Source organism: Scylla paramamosain, chromosome 7, assembly GCF_035594125.1.
Source record: "Scylla paramamosain isolate STU-SP2022 chromosome 7, ASM3559412v1, whole genome shotgun sequence".
In the NCBI taxonomy this organism is placed as follows: domain Eukaryota; kingdom Metazoa; phylum Arthropoda; class Malacostraca; order Decapoda; family Portunidae; genus Scylla; species Scylla paramamosain.
Window position 1 is genome coordinate 28,691,608 of NC_087157.1, and position 21,508 is coordinate 28,713,115.

Genomic DNA, 21,508 nt, shown 5'->3' on the forward strand with positions numbered 1-21,508 from the left:
ATCTGGATATAAATATGGTGACGGAAGCACACGAACCGAACTCACTTCCAATAAAAAAAAAAAAAAAAAAAAAAACTAAATAAAAATAAATTAATAAATAAATAATATAAATAATAAATAAATAAATAAATAGAATAATTGAATCGGATAAAATCAATACAAAAAATAAAAATAAATAAAAAACTAAGCACTAACAAAAATAACGTAATTTACTCGCGTTATCCTCTCGGGTGCCTAGCAGTAGCAGCAGCGTGCACGGCACTGCGACGATCACCACCGCGCCCAGCCACATCACCAGCCGGACCAGGCAGCGCGGCGCTCTCATCAAAGTAATAGTCTTACAAGAAACAGCAATTCAAGCTTATATTTCCTTGTCCTCCTTCAGAACATTGCATTTGGTCCTGCTGTCAAGCATCACCACTTCGCCTGCATTCATTTGTGGCTCCGATATGAAGACCGCTTCGTTTAGTGTTTAAAGTATTCTCGGGTCCGAATGAAAAAAGTCGGTTTTCATATCTACTGTCAAGTTTCACTAAATATCATTATTATATCACTAGTATTTGCAGACTCTACTATTGTGGACATCTCTTGCGACATGCAAGGCCACGACAAAGCACGGCACAGGAGCTGAAGCAGGGTGGGTGGGTGGAAGGAAGGCGTGGAATCACCATCCGAGGATGCCCTTCCAGTAGTTGGCGGGGATATAGTGGCTGATTCCGCCACTCATCACCGTCTTGTTAATTATCACCAGCAGCAGGTTTAGGAGGATAGCCAGGATCACCAAGGCACACGATCCTTTGAATAGGATGACGAGGAGTCTGAATACGGCTTGCAGGACTCCCAGCTCAGGGCGGCTGCACAGGGGCTTGGTGGCAGAAGGGTTACTCTCCTGTTGGCATTTGTTGGAGTTCTGTTGGAGAAGAATGCCTTTACTTTTGCCCTTGCTGTTACCCTGGTATCTTTTTTTAGGGCCTGACATCCTTCACGACTGGATCAAAGGGGAAGGAGTAGAATGCCTCTACTAGGATCCAACCACCACCCGCTGTAACGCCCGTGATAATGCTGTCGCAAGTCTTCCCACCGGCACGGGACTGGCTCCTCGCTACAAGTGCCACGCAACGCCCTGAATGGGGGCGGCCACACTCAATACTACCGGCGAATGGCAGGTGCGGAGGGCAGGAGCTCGGGGTGTGGTTGGGGAAGGGGGGAGAAGGAAAGGAGATACGAACAACCACACGATGAATTAAGGCCTCTTTATCTTTTCACAGGTTGTAAGTGCACGCTCATCACGTCTCCTTGATCACTGTTCACTCATTACAGCTCTATGGCACAGTCATATTTCTCTCTACTGAAAGCATCCCCTTGGACTGACATACTTTCTGAACACTCCCGTCACGCCTCTTAATGTTTATTGCAACTCTGTCTCCGGGCAACCCACGCCACCACCACCACCACTCGGCGCACGCCTCCACAACACGTGGCTAGGCAACTACACGCGAGCACCAAGGCCTGATTGATCCTCTAAATAATAAAGCTGGGCCGACATTAGCCACTGCTGCGCATTGGCACTGCGAGGGACACGTGCTTGTAGGAGAGGATGTTGGAGTATGTGTACATTTTCAGAGAGGATGTGAATCATATGATAATGTTATGATAGATACTGAGGGCGGGATGAAATGAAGTCGCTATCAAGTCACTGAAGGGCAGCAACGCTAAGCTAAGGGAAGACCACCACTTATTTTTTTTCCCCTCAGGTCTGACAGCTTCATTCACCACACCAATTGTCTTAACCTGTCACCCAGAACTAGGTCTGTCTTCAGTTCTATCTCCTGGTTACCACAGGTCTCCACTGTGGTGGTGTTAGTTTCGTCCCACAAAAATGTTCCCGAAAGTACTTATCAAATTCCCAGGTACTTACGTAGGCGTCACGTGTTCAGGTTTAAGTACTCAGCACACTTATACCCTGAGTTCAAATACAAATGCGCTGAGTTATGTACTTGTATATTTATTCCCAGTGCTGAACTTGACGTCACAGCGGGAAGGGTGAGGCGGTGTTGCACTGGTTAGGTAGGGGAATGTTATAGGAAGTTACGGGATGAGGCGAGGGAGTGTTGAGGGCAAGGTAGGGATGATGAAGAAGTAGTTAAGTGTGGGATTGTCAGGGGAAGTAATGTGAGGTGGGGAATGTTTGAGGTAAACAGAGTGAAGTGGAGGAGTGAATGGGGAGGAGGAGAGAGGTGACATGGTGCTGAGGGAGGAGGATGAGGTGGGGAGGTGCTAAAGGGAAGCGAGAGGTGTGTGCTTTGCTAATGAAGTAAGGGAGTGTTAAGAGGGGAGGTCGGGCTGGTAGGGGGAAGGGGAGGGTGGATGTCACGCTACACCGCCTCGCCTCGTGGTGTTGCTTATCCCAGCTATCAGAGTTACAGTATTAGGGTTAAGTTACCATTACTGTTAACGCTGATTCTCGCCTATTTCTGTCGTGATGCTCATGACAGTAACACGAAGGATACCAAGGCTCGTACTAGCACTCATACTGACTTATTTTAACATTCATGCTCATACTTGTATTGATACTGATACTGATGCTCAGACTAACACACTAACTAGCACACAAGCTAAGGATCAAGCAAACATTGATATTCACACTCAGACTAACATTTCTTTGTTACTACTGAAGTACTTGAATCCCCCTGTCGGTCATACACATCGTTCTTGTAACAGCTGATTGAATGATTGACTGACTTCAAGGGACCGCAGTAACAAGATGAGGCGCCGCTTTCTCGTAGCAAATATAATGTGTTAAGGATCTGATCTGCTATGACTCAAGCTAGCAAACGGAGTAAACACTGAAGAGCGTTAAAGGCCATCAGTTTTCTTCCATGATTTAATATCTATGTATACAAACAAACTAATTCACTGTGTCATAACAGCCACTGCGCTTTTTTAATGTAATTTTATTTGGAAAGAATAAATAAGGGTCCTTGTGTTTCTTATAAGAGACGGCCCTGTGAACGGGCTTTCTTCTCAGTAAATTCATGAATGAGAATGATTGGTGGAAATACTGTAGGTACGTATGTTTCATGCAGGGATTGCCACGTGTAGGCTCGATGACTTCTTGCAGCTTTCTTATTTATTTATTTTTTTTATGTACCTGTGTTCTTCATGTTCTTATCTTCTTCTTCTTCTTCTTCTTCTTCTTCTTCTTCTTTTACCTTACGCTATATCCCTGATACGTAAAAAGATAAATGACTAAATAAATAAATAATTAAAAGTGCATAGGCCTAAACATCACGATCGGGAAGTTCCCATGTGATTCGCATACTTATTTCCTCACCAGACAAACACCCGCCACTTGTTTGTTCTGTGCGAGCTTTCTTGACGTTCACATCTTCATTCATAATGTTCATTGAGCCAAATGGAGTGAAACCCGAGCGGCGAAGCTTCACGAACCAATGACGCCTTATTGCCATTACCGTTACCCTTATACGATGACGTGTGTGTATGTGTGCTGGCATCATTAGTCGCACACGATGTACGCACACACATACGTCATATCGCCAATAACTTCCACATTCACCAAATTTATAAGCACCAATTACTGTCCTCACTAATTGTCACTTCAGGCATATATTACTTTAAATAATAATGAAAGAACTTTATGTATTACGGCAGTACGTTTCATATGACTGTGGGCTGGTGGCGGGAGGGAGGGAGGATGGGTGTAGTGGTGAAGGGGAGGCACGAGTCGAACAGAGAGGAAATGATAAAGAGAGGAAGTGGTGGAGGGAAAATGAAGGGAGCGGTGGAGGGGATGCGAGAAGGAGGGGGTTCATGGAGAAGTAAAGGGAGGATGGTTTAAGGGAAGGGAAAAGAGGTTTGAGAGGGAAAGGGAGGAATAAGGATGGGGAGGAGGAAGGTGATAGGATTAAGGTAACGGTATGGAAGTGTCTGCAATCCTGAGAGAGAGAGAGAGAGAGAGAGAGAGAGAGAGAGAGAGAGAGAGAGAGAGAGAGAGAGAGAGAGTCTATATGATAATTCATTGACCGCTTATAAACACGATAGAATTCATTGTTGCACACAAAGGTGCGTCATCAAACATGCCATTGAATAGATCACCGCGGGTCATAAATCCATATGTATCACAAATACGTTGTGAGAAGGGGAACATTTGTACGATATGAGTCTCTGTTTGCACCTGCCCGCAAGGACACATCCGTTCCTCCACAACCTTCACAGCCAACCAGTGTGTTGACAGGAGAAAGCGAATGAAAGATATTCTCTGGTCTTCTTTTATTCCAAATCTGCACGTATAGATACCATTCACTGTTAAGCTTGGATTAATTTCCTTATAGGTATACTTTCCTTGAGGATTCTGAAAGGCATAACTCTTGTTTTAACTTTTCCATGGCTACCTACAGCAGTGTTATCCCTCTCATGGTAGTGAATTGTGAAAAGAACCTTTCGTTCATCCCATCTGAGTTTGTCTGCAAGGCGACTGTATTCAAATCTGACCTAATATGCATATCTTCATGTCGTCCGCATATTTACTAACATCGCTACTAATTCCATTATCTAGATTATTAATGTATATTAAAACTAATAATGGTCCTAAAACTGATCCTTACGGCGCCCCACTAATTACTTAATCACACTTGGATTCAGAGCCATTAATTATAAATCTGTCGCCTGTCGCATATCCATGACCTTATCCAGCCTAATACTTCCCATCCATTCCATGCCTCTGATGGAGCACCTTAATGAAAGCTTTACTAAAGTCCAGGTACTATAGTATTTCATAACTACATCACCACTGTCTACTGCCTCGTAAACTACTATTAAAATTCAACAAGTTCGTGAGTCAGGACTTCCCCTTCGTGAAACCATGCTGTGAATACTTCACAAAATTCTGTTCATGTAAATGTTCCCTAATGTTCCTCGCAATTACCGTCTGTCTCCATATTTAACCTAAAATTCAAATTAAACGGACTGGCCAATAGTTCGACAATGACGTTCCGCCTCCTTTCTTAAAGATGGGCATTATATTCGCTTGCCTCCACATTACCGGCACCTCTCCTGAATTTAACGATTTCGTAAAGATATTAACTAGCAGTTCACCAATAACCTCTTTACATTCTTTTGGTACTCTGGAGTATAGGATATATTTCGTCTGGTTCTTCTGATTTAACCTTTTTCAGCTAATCTATCTCCTATCTTACCATCACAGTAGTTATGGAAATATCTTTCAAATTATCATCTGCTCTGAAAATTCATTAAATTTTTGGCATTTCATACATGTTTTTCTCAGTGAAAAACGTTGAAAAATAGTCATTTAGAACCTTCGTGCTGCTGCTGCTCACGGAATTTTTAATTTCACTACGTATTTTACATCCATGGCTTTTTTTTTTTTTTCTATTTCTCTTTCTCACCTCTACATCATTTCCCGGTGTAAACCTTGATGATATCGGAGAGAGGACGACGAGGAAGAGGAGAAAATGAGGGAAGGGATGATGGAGAGGAGAGGAGAGGTGAGGTGGGGAGGCAGTGAATGCAGGTCAAGACAGCGTGTTATTACTTGGATGGGAATCTTCTCGGACAGTTTTTTCCTTTCAAGATGTGTACAGGAATGTTAACCCTTCCACTGTTACGGCTTTCTCTCAAGTCTGATCAAAATGCTGTCGTGCAGATTTAGAAGATGATTTTGAAATTTTGAGTGTCAAGTTTTATGAAGTGATGTGGTGGAAGTCTAGAAAACAGTTTTGAAAGACGCCACTGACAGCAAATGGAGTGAGTGATGCATTCAAGTCATTGTTTATAAAAGCTGGCGGTACTGCTTCCCTGAGAGCAGTGGAAAAATATTGAGGGGCAGTGTTGCCAAAGTGAGCGGTACGGGGAGGTAGGGAGGCATTAGAAGCAGTTCTTAACTAACCTTTTTTTTTTTTTATAATCTGAATGACAAATACATATTTCATAAACACTAAGATAAAGCAACACATGTGCAGTTTATAAAAAAATCAAATTGACTTAAAAAAAAAATGCATAGGTTTATTTTGTTATGTAGTCAGCAGTAGGGGTCAAAAGTTCAGGCTTTATTCAAAACCAAATCTAGCCCGTCATAAACTACATAAGTTTTCCAAGCCTCTCTGTATTTGAGAAGAAGAGCATACCAGGTGATGACCTTCAAGGGTATTAGGGTCTCCTCGATGAGATGTAGAGGGACGTATGAGAGATTTCGGGATATTTTTATAGCTTAAAATATCACACTGGGTGATCAATCCATTCTTAGATGTCAACAGTAAGGACTGGTTTCACTTCAAAATGACATTCAGCTGAGGCCAAATTTAAGCAAATTATATTAAGATTTCTGGTCTTCCTGCTATCCAGTATTGTGGAACAAGGTCAGAATTTACTTCACTGGCTGAGCCACCATCATATTTAGTAGACAAGGCTTCATTACAGTCGTCTTGCTTCTTTGCACGCAAAGAAATAAAATGAAAATTACTGAACGTGGGGATCCACTTTTTTATTTTATTTTATAGTGAGATCCAGGCTGATGCTGAAAAGGTAATGTCCCGCCCCACGCACATGCATCCCATTACTGAACTGTGGTTACTGGTGAGATGGAGATTCTTCTTTCCATATTGTTGACGCAGCTGAACCTGCATGAACAAATTGGCTTCCTAATTTAAACTTAATTTGTTCAATACATTTTTCTTGTTATTTTTGCTGTTTTCCAGTTTGAAGGAAAACAAATACAACAAAGCTGTGTTCGCATGAGTGTGTGTGTGTGTGTGTGTGTGTGTGTGTGTGTGTGTGTGTGTGTGTGTGTGTGTGTGTGTGTGTGTGTGTGTGCGGTGTGTGTGTGTGTGCGTGCGAAGGGGGACGCTAGGAAATCATTAAGTAGCCAAAGGGACGCATGGAAACTTTGAGAACCACTGGTCAGTAGTCCCCCCTTTCTCTCTCTCTCTCTCTCTCTCTCTCTCTCTCTCTCTCTCTCTCTCTCTCTCTCTCTCTCTCTCTCTCTCTCTCTCTCTCTCTCTCTCAACAATAATAATAAAGGTATATCGTTTACTTTACATTTCCTTTCTTACTTTAACTATTCGGTCACCACTACGTAAACAATAAATAAATAAATAAATAAATAAGATAAAATAAAAACACCAAGAGATGCTCCTTCTAATTTTTCTCCAGTCATTGTCACTTTCTTCTGTTTCAGTTTCTTATGTCATCATCATCATCATTATCATCACCAAATCTTCCTCCTCTTCTTTCTCCACCAGCACACACACACACACACACACACACACACACACACACAGAGACATGCAAGAGGAGTCAGTTTCAAGGTGAAGTCCAGGTCGCGTCTACATACGAGTAACCCACACCAGGAGGAGGAGGAGGAGGAGGAGGAGGAGGAGGAGGAGGAGGAGGAGGAGGAGGAGGAGGAGGGAGGGAGGGAGGGAGGGAGGGAGGGAGGAAGGAAGGAAGGAAGGAAGGAAGGAAGGAAGGAAGGAAGGAAGGAAGGAAGGAAGGAAGGAAAAGAAAAAAAATACAAATTAAGAATTCCGGAAAAAAAGTCTAGAGCGTAAGATCAAGCGCGCGCGCACACACACACACACACACACACACACACACACACACACACACACACACACACACACACACACACACACACACACACACACACACACACACACACACATGCATTTTGATACCAACCACGCAGAGAGAGAGAGAGAGAGAGAGAGAGAGAGAGAGAGAGAGAGAGAGAGAGAGAGAGAGAGAGAGAGATTTCGTCGATATTTAATCTCGTCCCCTGAAAGCAAAACACTATACTGTATTCGTGACTTCTCGTGGAGAGGAGGGAGGATGGATGATAAGGAGGAAGGAGAGAGGAAAGAGGGGAGGGAGGGAAGACAAACACGCTAGAGGAAGGAGAGAAGGGTAGAGAAAGAGAGGCGGATAGTGGAAGATGGGAAGGAAAGTGAGAAGGGAGAAAGATAGACAGTAGGAAGAAGGGAAAAAAAAGAACGAGACTAGGCGGAAAGAAGAGAAAGGGAAAACAGAGACAAGAAGCGAATAAAGGAAGGAGACAGGGAGGAGGGAACGAAAAAAGGAGAAAAAGGGAATGAGGAAACAGTGCAATGAGAAAAGGAAGGAGAATGAGACAAGGGGTGAAGGAGAGAACGACGGAACAAGGTGTGAAGGAAAGAGGGGAGGAGAGAAAGCAGGCAAGGAGCGATGAAGAAAAGGAGGAAATGAGAGAATGAGGGAACGGAGGGAAGGAGAGAAAGAGGAAATGAGAGAAAGGTAAAGGAGGAAAGAAGGGAACTAATCTTGAAGTAAACGTGAGAAGGGAAGGAGGGAAGAAGGGAAAATGGAAAGGGAAGGGAAGGAAGGAAAGAGAAAAGGAATAAAAAGTAAGGAAACCCCAAGACAAGTACGGAAGTGAGCTTGTTTAAGTTTCTCGAAGTTGCAAATCACACTTACTTATTCCTTCCTTCTGCTTTTGTTATTTCACCTCCTTCTCCTACTCTTCATAATCCTTCTGCTCCTCCTCCTTCTCCAGCTCTTCATACTCCTTCTGCTCCTACTCCTCCTCCTCCTCCTCTGCTCTTCTAATTCTCCCTCCTTTTCAGTATAATCAGGGTGAGGAGGAGCAGGAGGAGGTAAAAAGTAAAGTGAGGGATGACGGCCAGACTCCGTTTTTTTTACAGGTGCATCACAACTCCCGGCGACGCTGTGTTGACGAATATGAAGTTAAAACTGATGCAGCAACTTTTTTCGTCTTCCCTCCTTATCATCCCCCTTTCCCCCTCCACTCTCCCCCCACCTCTCTCTCTCTCTCTCTCTCTCTCTCTCTCTCTCTCTCTCTCTCTCTCTCTCTCTCTCTCTCTCTCTCTCTCTCTTGCAATCAAGCGCGTCCAATTAAAATGGATAATTAATGCAATATATTTCAAGATTGTCAACAGGAAAAGCCAGTGCGTTCTGATGAAAGGGAGCACGTGCACACACACACACACACACACACACACACACACACACACACACACACACACACTTTCGTTTTTAAAGAGCTTCTCCCCCCCTCCATCCCAAATCGTATCCCAGTGTCACCTACCCACAAAATATTTTCCCTCCGTTTCTCCCTCAAAGGATCTTCCCTCCCTACCTCCTTCCTCCTTCTTCTTCCCCCTTCTTTGATGGTTAGGTCTTAAGGTGTCTTTTGGTAACACACACACAAACACACACTCTCTCTCTCTCTCCTCTCTCTCTCTCTCTCTCTCTCTCTCTCTCTCTCTCTCTCTCTCTCTCTCCTCTCTCTCTCTCTCTCTCTCTATGATATGGTCGATTATCCTGTTATATTTAACCTAATGCACCGAAATTCTGGATTCTGGCATCGTTCTTCCTCCTCCTCCTCCTCCTCCTCCTCCTCCTCCTCCTCCTCCTCCTCCTCCTCCTCCTTCACCACCACCACCATCACCACCATCACCACCACAACAACAACAACAAAAAAAAGTGTTCATCTCTTCTCCTTCTCCAAACCTGTCATGATGAACACCATCAACACCACTAATGACAACACGAATTAGATTATCTTCTTTCCATCACTATCAACACATTCCCTTCACCTCACCACCACCACCATCGTCACCACCACCATCACCAACAGTATCCTCTTCACTTCACGTTGTTGCGGCGCCGTAAACTTAATCAATCAAGCAATCCTTCCTATCACCACAACTTCCACGCCACGCAAGGTTACGCAGCAGACAGGAAACGGGAAGCAGGAGGCGGGAAGTGGGGTCAGGAGGCAGCAGGAGGCGGGAGGGAGTGGGCGGAGGTTGGGGGACTTCCTGACGGCTAGACAAGATTACTGCTATTCCCGCCACGCCGTTAACGAGCCTCATCATCGCCTGCTTGCCTTTGATACCGATAATCCGATCACACCGCCGCCCCTCGTTGACTTGCCGCTTACCTGCATGGGACCGACAGCGCCACCCATCACCTCCTTCACCCACTCACTGGTAATGGGGATTGTGTTATGAGTGACCTGAGGTAATTCAATAGATCAAAAATTGAACTACATGCACTAAGAAGGTCTGAATACTCAGTCAGTCGTCTCCATTATTGTGAGTGTTGCTTTTCTGAAGTGTAATGCACAGACAGGATCTCTTGATTTTTCGTAGACCCACTGTATATTTCAGGAACGTAACATTCACATAGAAAAAATTACGCAGGACCACCTATTTTAACCCTTCCACCGCTATTTGGCACATGGTTCTGCAATCACGAACCACTCTGAGACATTTCGTTCTACAACCACTTCTAAATTCTATACCTGCTACAAATTGACCTATGAAGCAGTGGCTAGCGCGCCTGGATACGTATCCCCAGGCCTGGTGCGAATTCGAGTTAGACAGTCGGCGCTGAGTTCACTTAAGTGTTCATCCTTCCTTTGGGTCGGTGAGCGAGTATTTTGGGGGTAAAAGGACCGAGGCCACACACGACTATAGCATATATATATATATATATATATATATATATATATATATATATATATATATATATATATATATATATATATATATATATATATATATATATATATATATATATATATATATATATATATTTTTTTTATGTAAGAGAAGCACTGACCTATGGCAACGAAAAGAAAAGGAAAAAAAGAAAGAGCCCACTGAGGTGCTACCCCCTAAAGAAAAAAGTCAAATGGATTATCAGATGGAAGGATAAGTGTTTTGAAACTTTCCTCTTGAAATTCAAAAGATCAAGTCTGTATACCCTCAATGCGCCGTCACACTAGCCCATTTTCGTCAGCTTTTAATCAACTTTTGGAAAATCGACAATTTCTTGAGCGCTTCCCGTTGCACACATGCAGCCGTTCGTCTGTACTTTCGTCGACAGTAAATAAACATGGCTCCGGACTCACACTCTCTCTCTCTCTCTCTCTCTCTCTCTCTCTCTCTCTCTCTCTCTCTCTCTCTCTCTCTCTCTCTCTCTCTCTCTCTCTCTCTCTCTCTGTGTGTGTGTGTGTGTGTGTGTGTGTGTGTGTGTGTGTGTGTGTGTGTGTGTGTGTGTGTGTGTGTGTGTGTGTGTGTGTGTGTGTGTGTGTAGCTACATTAACCTCTTCCCGCCCAACGTAGCAGTATCCTCACTTGTCCAGCGTACATACGTAATAACATTGCAGTAGAAATACATAACTGCAGACAACTCATACCGGCAGGCCGCGGATCCAGCCAGCTCGGGACCCCATTTTTTCACGTGTGCCGCTCTGCTAACGCACGGGCAAGCAACCACTGTTCTCCATTTTATTACAAGTTTTATAAATCGTAGACAAGCCCAACGAGTTAAAATGGTATCCAGAGTGCAGGAGCAGAGAAACGGATACCTTACAAAAGTATAAACATCTATCGAATCATGGGAGCCACTGTTTGCTGTTATATATCCACAAGTTGAATGTAACATGTGAATATTTTCTTGATTGATCGATTTTTTTCCTTTAAAAACAATAAGGTTTACTTAGTATATCTTTATATTATAAACATGGGTTTTCATTTGACAACAAAAGTTGACCACAACCCTCCGTGAAGACGATCACTTCCGTTTGACGATGCAGACAGAAAAAAGACGACGGAGAAGCAAAAGTTGACGGAAACCGGAGTTGACGGAAAATGTGCTGGTGTGACGGCGCCTTTAACCTGACCTTTTACTACTGATAGAACTGAAAAGAAGCCAGAACAGTTAAATGATTAAGTCATGCAGTTTAAAAGGGTGCCATGCCAATGGAGCACAGGTGATGGGCATGCAGGTAGCGCCGCCCATGCAGGCCCTCAGTTCCTTCCCTTGCTGTCTAAAACCTTCCCAGTCGTCACAGTAATACAGACAATTTCCAGGCTTGAAAATCACTTTTTGTTAGTCAGAATACAGTAAAAATACAATTATAGTGAACAGTTACGCGAACATGATTATTGGTCCCTTAATTACAAAAGAAGATATCATCTAACTTTATAAAAACTTCTAATGGTGTCCAGGATATAATTAAAGAGATGCCATAGTACTGAAAGAGTTCAAACGCCTGGCTTCCTTCATTACCGTTTACGCTAATATTCTCTCTCTCTCTCTCTCTCTCTCTCTCTCTCTCTCTCTCTCTCTCTCTCTCTCTCTCTCTCTCTCTCTCTCTCTCTCTCTCTCTCTCTCTCTAATTGTTTTCACCTCTCTCCCCACCTTCCCTCTCTGATTTTTTTCCTCCTCATTCTCCCCCTGTATTTTCTTTCTCTTTACTTTCTTTTTCTTTCGCTTTTTTCTTTCCTTTGCCCTGAGGAAATACGAACCATTAGGCAACAAGTCAAAGAAAACGAAGATTACAAGCTGGAAAAAAGTTATTTAAGTAAAGAGACAAATGTGTATGTGTGTGTGTGTGTGTGTGTGTATGTGAGAAAGAGAGAGAAAAGGCGTCTGTCTGTCTCTCTCTCTCTCTCTCTCTCTCTCTCTCTCTCTCTCTCTCTCTCTCTCTCTCTCTCTCTCTCTCTCTCTCTTATCTTTACCCTCCCAGCTCTATTCCCTCTTTTACCATTCCTTTTATCTTTTTATCCTTTTCACTTTTCTTTCTTCAACCCGTCGGCCACTTCCAATACTACCTCTTTCCTCTCTCATTGTTTTCTTCCCTTCCTCGCTTCTTTCCACCGTTTCTCCCTCTCTGTCTCCCTCCGTCTCTTCTCCTTCATCCTTCTCTGCTCCTTCCTTTCATAATTCAGGAAACAAGATTAGCGCATAACAACAAGGAAAGAACATTTTTCGCGTGTTTCTCGAGAGTTATGCAAGTGACGAGAGAGAGAGAGAGAGAGAGAGAGAGAGAGAGAGAGAGAGAGAGAGAGAGAGAGATCTTTTAATGATGGAAACACGCATCTGTCTACTCGTTCCATCTCAGTTCCTCTCGGTAGAGCAGTAATTACTTTGCTGCAGCGGGAAGTGGAGTGAAAAGTATATCGTGGCTCACTTGGCGGAGGCGGAACAGCCCCTACCCCTCCCCCTCGTTCCCTCATCCACTCACCAACTCCTTGTCTGGCACATTTCACTTGCGGTTTTGCCATTCATTCATTCACTCTTGCTTGCTCTAGTGATGCTTGATTCTACATTCCTTGACGTGGCGGTTTTTGCCATTCACCCATTCACTCATTCTTGCTTGCTCTAGTGATGCATAGTTCTACGAATATGTCCTGGCTTGGTTAACGTTTTGTACAAGATAGGTAATTTTGTGAACACCAGACTCAGTAGTGGCTCTAGATCTCACGCGCACTTGCCAGAGCTTAGTAAAGAAAAAAAAAAAGAGGAATTATGATTACATTTTAAAGGAAAAAGTGAAATGTTTATGCCTCTTTTTTTTTCATATTTCAGTCATTTGGATTGGTAACTTGAACAATACTAAACTACACAATTTCACGCTATGAAGCAAAGTCTGCAGAATACGATGGAGTAATGAGATTGTAGATGAAGTGTGATACAAGTGAATCAAGGAAGTGTTTTAAGAACACAGATGTAGATGTAGATCTGAACATCTCGCGTCCTGCCTCACTGCAGCTGTGTCACCGTGAAGTGTCTCGGTGTATCAGTTTTCTTCCATTTTCCGATCAATACTTTTTCATCTCAGAAACAATTATGAAGGCTTGTCTGGAAATTCTTCGCGTGGCTGTCCTCAACAAGGAGGACGCCCGCACCCCAACCCAGCTGACGGTGTCCTACAAGGGCTGGTGGCACACGCCTCTGCTGCACGTGCCCCTGGCCATGGAGCCGCTGCGTGACGGCGTGCACGCCACTCGCAAGGGTGGCAAGATAACCCTCGTCCAGAGATTTGCCAGCGGAAAGGCGCCCACGTTCCGCGTGAAGGGCCGCAGCAGCAAGCTGGAGATCCGCCTGTATGCGCGGCGCACCCTCAGGACGCGAGCCCAGGTACAGGTGGGCCACCTGGTGTGCGGCACTGCCGAGAGGCTGCTCAAAGTGCCCTTCGAGGTGAAGGTTGGCGGGAAGGTGGAGAAAGCCTTCCTGGTGGTGGCGCAGACCTCACCCGTGCCCACCCCTCCACCCCCGCCCATTTACCCGGTGGGACACAAGCGGCTATCGAGCCCACCAGTCCCGAAGTGCAGCTTCCCCCTGGGAGAGTACGAGCCCTCTCAGGCCAGGCTGAAGTTCCTGGTGCAGGAAATGTACGGGCCGATGCCAGACCCCGGGGAGTGGCTGGTGCCCGCCAGCCCCTCAGGCGCCCGGTGCTCGGCGCCAGAGGCCACGCCCCTGCCCCTGCCAGACCCCGGGGAGTGGCTGGTGTCCGCCAGCCCACCCGAGGTTCTGTGCTCGGCGGCAGAGGCCACGCCCCTGGCAGGTGAGACACACGGCGAGGCTGACGACGGCTCAGAAGAATGCGAAGCGAACAGCGTGGGAGTACAGACTGACAGCGTCGTGCAGGAAAGCACTGACAGCGTGTGCTGCTCCCCGCAGACCAGTCCACGGGCAGTAGGCGACTGCTACGTGCGACTGTGGAATGCGGCGTTCGGGGAGCGTGCAGAATCCACGCCGCGACAACAACAACGAAGGGAACGTCGCCGGCCGAGTCTAAGAAGAGTTAGTAGTTTCGAGCGCCTATGTACCACCGTGTTTGGGGAGGCGACGGACTGTGAGGAGGAGGACCAGGTCAGCCCGGCCCAGGCTGGTGCACGCCAAACGGGATCACAGACCCGTGTGTTTGGGGAGAGGCCTGGACGCCAGCAGCGAGAGGCAAGCGAAGATCCCTCAGTAGGCGCCGCAGATCAGCCTGCAGAAGTCAGTGCCCGCTGTGTGCGGCTGTGGAATGAAGTGTTTGGTGAAGTGCAGTGAGGTGTTTGGTGAAGTACAGAATGCTAGCGACACACGGAGTGTCCCTCTAACACCGTTTCAGAGGAATGCAAGACTAACACCGCCACCGACCTTGGAATGACAAGAAGGCAACAAGTAACGAAGGGTCAAGGCTTTTTGTGTTACCGTTGCTCAGCACGTAAAGAACTCGTAGCGCCTCAAGTCAGTCTCGGTGCTTCAAAGTGAATATTGTGCTTCGCTGTGATGCAACATTGTTGATTTATTTGATGTTAACGTTCTCAAATGTCTATTATCAAGTGGCTTTCTTTAGTTATCATTTCCAGATATCTGTTTTGCGATCTATGTATCTATCTTTATACCTATCTACTACCTATGTTTATTTTTCCTTCTATCTAGCGAACTAAAAAAAACAAAAACAAAGTGTCTTGTATTTTTAGCTAATCTTTTTGAGACGGTATTATCCTATCACCATTTCAGCAAGTGAATAGTGTTTTCAAAGTAATGTATTATTGCCTTACTTTACATACGAGTATAATAAGAGAAAAAATAAGAAAAGTTTTTTTCTTTCCTGTACAGTTGGTTCTCCACAGAGAGAGAGAGAGAGAGAGAGAGAGAGAGAGAGAGAGAGAGAGAGAGAGAGAGAGAGAGAGAGAGAGAGAGAGAGAGAGAGAGAGAGAGAGAGAGAGAGAGAGAGAGAGAGAGAATTCTAGTTCTTGCGGTAATAAATCTGACCGTTTTGATTTCTAAGGGAGATACAGGGCAGGTAGTGTAATTACAGAGGGTAAGGACGAATGAAGCCAGGGATCGTATTTACAAAGCAATCCTAGCGAGTCTCAGTTACGAACCGTGTCAGAGCGAGGAAAACATGGAGTTTTTATCGTAACCTGCTTGCGTGTATCGTAAATCGGCTCCGGTCGACGCTGTCTTAAGCGCGGCTAATGACAAACGTTTCTAGTGGGGAGATGGACACCCGGCATCAACATCGTCCCCCCTCGAAGAAGTAATCGATCAAAAAGGGACGTTCTGAATGTTCCTAGTGACGCAGAAATAATCAGAATAACTTTTGCGTACACACGAATGCTCTTTATATAATTAAAAAGAAAGAGAGAGTGTGCTTCCAGGAGGAGGAGGAGGAGGAGAAGAATTACAAAGGATTACAAAGGAAAACGAAACAAACAGACTTTTTGGCTCTGTAAGGCTGTTTGGGATCTACTTATAACTAACTGCATGGTAAAGAGATAGGATAGTGAAGCAGGAGGAGGAGGAGGAGGAGGAGGAGGAGGAGGAGGAGGAGGAGGAGGAGGAGGAGGAGGAGAAGTGAAATAGAAGGGCTAGGGACCAAAGGAAAAGAGGACGGAAAAGGAAGAGAAGGTATAAACGAAAGGGGAGAAGGAAGAGGAAGAAAACGAGAAGGAAGAGGAAGAGAAAAGAAGAGGAGGAGGAGGAAGAGTAGGGCAAACACATTACTCACTTTGTTCTTTAAATATTTGACGAAGGAGAGAATAAGCAAGAGGAAAATAACTTTCTTCCTTCCCTTCTCTTTCTCTTCCTCTTTCTCCTCCGGCAAGTGAATATGTAGAATTAGACGTTATATCCTTTTGCATTTCCTTAAGGGGTGTACAAGAGAGAGAGAGAGAGAGAGAGAGAGAGAGAGAGAGAGAGAGAGAGAGAGAGAGAGAGAGAGAGAGAGAGAGAGAGAGAGAGAGAGTGTGTGTGTGTGTGTGTGTGTGTGTGTGTGTGTGTGTGTGTGTGTGTGTGTGTGTGTGTGTGTGTGTGTGTGTGTGTGTGTGTGTGTGTGTGTGTGTGTGTGTGTGTGTGTGTGTGTGTGTGTGTGTGTGTGTGTGTGTGTGTGTGTGTGTGTCTCACAAAAATACTTCAGTCAGTGACGTTTTAACTTGTCCTTCTAATGGCCGATCAGTATGAAGAGGAGGAGGAGGAGGAGGAGGAGGAGGAGGAGGAGGAGGAGGAGGAGAGTTTCTGTGAAGGTGAGATGTTTTTCCTCCAACAAGTTTTGAAAGTTAAGATTTTGCTAACTAACAATCTTTGGTATTTTGCTTTTTTTTTTTTTTTTTTTTTTTTTGAAAGAAGGAATTGTGTCTTTAGTCTACTGACAAGCTGAGTGAATACTTTTAGAGTTGAAATTTCCATGTTGAAAGAGAACACGAATCTTGTTTTAGAATTGGGAGGAAAATCATATAGGGTTATGGAAATCTGGGAGGGTGGATACGGAAGGAGGAGTGAGAAGTACGAGTAGAAGGGAGTGAAGAAGATGGAAGGATTCATAGAGAGGTGTTCAAGTCGTTCTCTGCTAGAAAACAAGAGGAATAAAAACACGTTTGGAGAAAACTATCAGAAGACAAGGGGAAAAACACATTTGGGGAACCTATCAATCAAAAGCTTTTGATAGAGTCTGGAACAAAGCTTTGATTTCCAAACTACCCTCCTACGACTTCTATCCTTTTCTCTGTAACTTCATTTCAAGTTTCCCTTCTGACCGTTCTATTGCTGCTGTGGTAGACGGTCACTGTTCGTCTCCTAAATCTATTAACAGTGGTGTTCATCAGGGTTCTGTCCTGTCACCCAATCTATTCCTATTATTCATCAATGATCTTCTAAACCAAACTTCTTGTCCTATCCACTCCTACGCTGATGATACCACCCTGCACTTTTCCACGTCTTTTCGTAGACGTTCAACCCTTCAGGAAGTGGACAGTTCACGCAAGGAAGCCACATAATGCCTGACTTTTGATCTCTCTCTAAAATTTCTGACTGGGGCAAAGCAAACTTAGTATTGTTCAATGCCTCAAAAACTCAATTCCTCCATTTATCAACTCGACACAATCTTCCAGACAACTATCCCCTCTTCTTCAATGACATCAACTGTCCCCCTCTTTTACACTGACATCCTCGCTCTGTCCTTTACTTATAATCTAAACCGGAAACTTCACATCTCATCTCTAGCTAAAACAGCTCCTATGAAGTTAGGTGTTCTGAGACGCCTCCAACAGTTCTTCTTACCCTCCCAGCTGCTAACTATGTACAGGGGTCTTGTACGTCCATGTATGGAGTATGCTTCATATGTCTGGGGGTTCCACTCATACTGCTCTTCTAGACAGGGTGGAATCAAAAGCTTTTCGTCTCATCAACTCCTCTTCTTTAACTGACTGTCTTCAGCTTCTCATCACCGCAATGTTGCATCTCTTGGTATTGTCTACCGCTATTTTCATGCTAACTGCTCTTCTGATCTTGCTAACTGCATGCCTCCCCTCCTCCCGCGGCCTCGATGCACAAGACTCTTCTTTCTCTCATCCTTATTTTGTCCTTTCTAATACAAGAGTTAACCAGTATTCTCAATAATTTATCCCTTTCTCTGGTAAACTCTGGAACTTCCTGCCTGCTTCTGTGTTTCCACCTTCCTATGACTTGAATTCCTTCAAAAGGGAGGTTTCAAGACACTTATCCTTCAATTTTTGACTACCGCTTTAGACCTTATCAGGGGGCCGGCATCTCAGCGGGCCTCTTTTTTTTTTTCTTTTTTCTTTTTGTATTTTGTTGCCCTTGGCCAGTGTTCCTCCTACATTAAAAAAAAAAAAATGGTACCTCCTCTGCCTCCATGGCTTCCCAGTACTTTTGACTTTTTTTCTTATTGAGATATAAAAGACTTACTGCTGAGTGGGAGGCGAAGGGAAGCGTAGAAAGTGGAGGGAAGAGGAACAATGTGATGGGAGTGGTGGGGATGTAGGGATCTGTAATTTGAGAGATGTTCAAATCGTGCTCTGGAGAAAAAACATAAGAAAAGAGAAGACAAGACAAACAGAGAGAGAGAGAGAGAGAGAGAGAGAGAGAGAGAGAGAGAGAGAGAGAGAGAGAGAGAGAGAGAGAGAGAAAATACATGCAGCTAAACTTATCAATCAGTGTGGCAGCTTTAGTAGGCATGTACTGTACAAGAAACATTTTGACAACAGTACACCATAAACACAATAGTTACCAAAGATATAAAAACAAATAGAACTTCCTTACTCGGCACTTCCTCCTTCACTATTCACACGCTGTCTTTTGCTTACGTGAGTCATACCTTATAATGTCTACAGCTTTTCTTATTGATGCATAAAGGATCCTCTATGCTGACATGCAGCTTATAGATAATAATTTGTGGTTATAGATGTTCACATTATTAACTAAGTGACCTAACACATTCTCCTGCCTGTGTTAACGTTAAGAGTCAACCACTAAACACAGAGAAGTCACAAATTCCTAAAAACTCACCAAGACAAATTATTTTACGTCGCTTATTTCAGAACGGATAGTATAGTGTTCTCTCTCTCTCTCTCTCTCTCTCTCTCTCTCTCTCTCTCTCTCTCTCTCTCTCTCTCTCTCTCTCTCTCTCTCTCTCTGAAAACAACAACAAAACAATCACCCGCCGTCACTCTAATCCTTTATTTCATTTGCTTACGTTCATTTGCACCAAAATCCTGAAGCTTCCGCCAGATTCCACTTTACTGATGAATATTTCTTTTTCGCTCAGTAAGATAACAGAGCCAACCAATCAGCGCCTCGGATTCAGTGGACCAATGAAAGCCAAGGATTCATGTACACTGGAAGATTAATGATGTGATGATACCAAGCTGCATCTCTCTCTCTCTCTCTCTCTCTCTCTCTCTCTCTCTCTCTCTCTCTCTCTCTCTCTCTCTCTCTCTCTCATGAACACCATGATGAATGTTTTTCGTCAGGTATGCATGAGATTTAGTGAGAGAGAGAGAGAGAGAGAGAGAGAGAGAGAGAGAGAGAGAGAGAGAGAGAGAGAGAGAGAGAGAGAGAGAGAGAGAGAGAGAGAGAGAGAGAGAGAGAGAGAGAGAGAGAGAGAGAGAGAGAGAGAGAGAGCGCCCCGTGATTTGCACATTTCCTGCCTCTGGTTCCAGGCGATGTCAAACAGGTGCATGATTAACGAGCAGTAAATTGAGTGCATGAATTGTGCCTGCCAGTGTACGCGTGTGGGGCGCGCGCGTGCATGATCCTGTGAGCGGTGACGAGTGTGTGTATGTTGAGATGAAATCATGATCTCTTGCATGATCGGGAGTACAACGGTGACGTAAGCAAAATTTTCAGGGAAAATAATTAGGATAAAACAGGAAATATTGGGGTCAAGCTTGAGAAAGTTAGGTAAAAAAAAAAGAGATAGGTAGGGATTGGTTCTCAAATAGAGCAGTAGATGAATGGATTAGACTCAGTAATCATATTGTTAGTGCTGAGTCATGAGGGAGCTTTAAAAGAAGATTAGACACACTTATATAGGTGAGGATGATAGGTGGAAATACGTAGGCATGTTTCATACAGGGACTGCTACGTGTAGGCAGTTTCCCTTATTTTCTGATGTTCTTATGTTATTATGGAAATTAGTGCATTATGTTGTGCTTTTCAGGGAGTATATTGGACATATGAGTAGGATGGCTGGTGTATGCTATTGGTGTGTGTGTGTGTGTGTGTGTGTGTGTGTGTGTGTGTGTGTGTGTGTGTGTGTGTGTGTGTGTGTGTGTGTGTGTGTGTGTGTGTGTGTGTGTGTGTGTGTGTGTGTGTGTGTTCAAAATGTTCAAAGAACATCTGAAACATCTATTAAGTTCACAGGGGGTCCAGTTTAATGATGACAATTATGTTAATTCACCCTATTGTTACTAAAACGTTTAAAGCTCTGGTGTCACATAGATAACTGTCAAGCTGGTGCCCAGAAAGGCAGAGGAAGCATAGAACAAATCGTAGCCTTGAGATTATTATGTGATTATGCAAAGTATAAAAAAGTGAAGTTGTACGTCTTCTTTATTGACTTCAATAAATCACATGACAGAGTCCCCCGAGCAAAGCTGATGGAGAGGTTAAAAAGTTCAGGACGTGGCAAAATAATGTTGGGAGCTATTAAAGCGATGTACAAAAGTACAAAGAAAATCCCTCTCATCCGGCATTCGAGTATCCGGCAGCTTCAAGTATCCGGCACATTTTTCCCCGAGCCTTAAAATCAATAAAAAAAATCAATGTGTACTCATAAACTCGATTAAATTATGGGTAATTATGAGGACGGCACAATCCCCGAGTTCCAAAAACAGTTTAATGTTAAGGATGCGATATTCATGGCTTCACTTGCTTGGCTAGACGTTAAAAGGCAAACATTGATGCGATGTTGGCGCAAATTGTACCCTTTGATGATGTGTGATGATGAGGAGTTTGAAGGGTTTGTAGGTGGCATGAAAAATTCGGTGGTGAGCAAGCTGAGGGAAATGGGGGGAAATGTGCAACTTAAAGTGACAGATGAAGCGTTACAGGAATGGGTGGACGTGGACGAAAATCAGGCCGTAACATTCACTCTCACAGACGAGGAACTTGTCAACGCTGTAGCAGAAGATCATTTAGAGAAAATTAGTGATGATAGTGATGATGATGATGATGATAATGAGCCTAAAGTAACTTGGGAACAGGCTGCGAAACACATAGCTGGCTTTGTCAGGTTTGCTGAGCAGTGCACATACATGTCAACCCGAGATGTTATGACCCTTCACTGCATTGAGAATGAGTTTTTGCTGCAAAGAAGGAGCTGCAAACAAGGAGACATTATAAACTATTTTAAAGTAGCTTGTAAGGGAAAAGAAGTGGGGCA

At 44.1% G+C, this 21,508-nt stretch overlaps 1 protein-coding gene across 11 annotated transcripts in view; it reads right to left on the reverse strand.

Moving 5' to 3' along the window:
- Positions 1–21,508, reverse strand: part of LOC135102293 (uncharacterized) — a 79,962-nt gene that overhangs the window by 17,766 nt on the left and 40,688 nt on the right. For 7 of the 11 annotated variants that reach the window (XR_010269609.1, XR_010269608.1, XR_010269607.1 and 4 more), the window contains exon 1: positions 196–1,578. The exons of 1 other annotated variant lie outside the window; for it this stretch is intronic. Coding sequence is in view for 5 of the 10 variants with exons in the window: in XM_064007307.1 (XP_063863377.1) it covers positions 196–325 (130 nt within the window). In the remaining 5 variants the exon portion in view is untranslated. Of the gene's footprint in view, positions 1–195; positions 1,579–21,508 lie in introns of those variants that run through there. 3 more of the 11 variants (XM_064007310.1, XM_064007309.1, XM_064007306.1) reach the window with 2 other exon arrangements.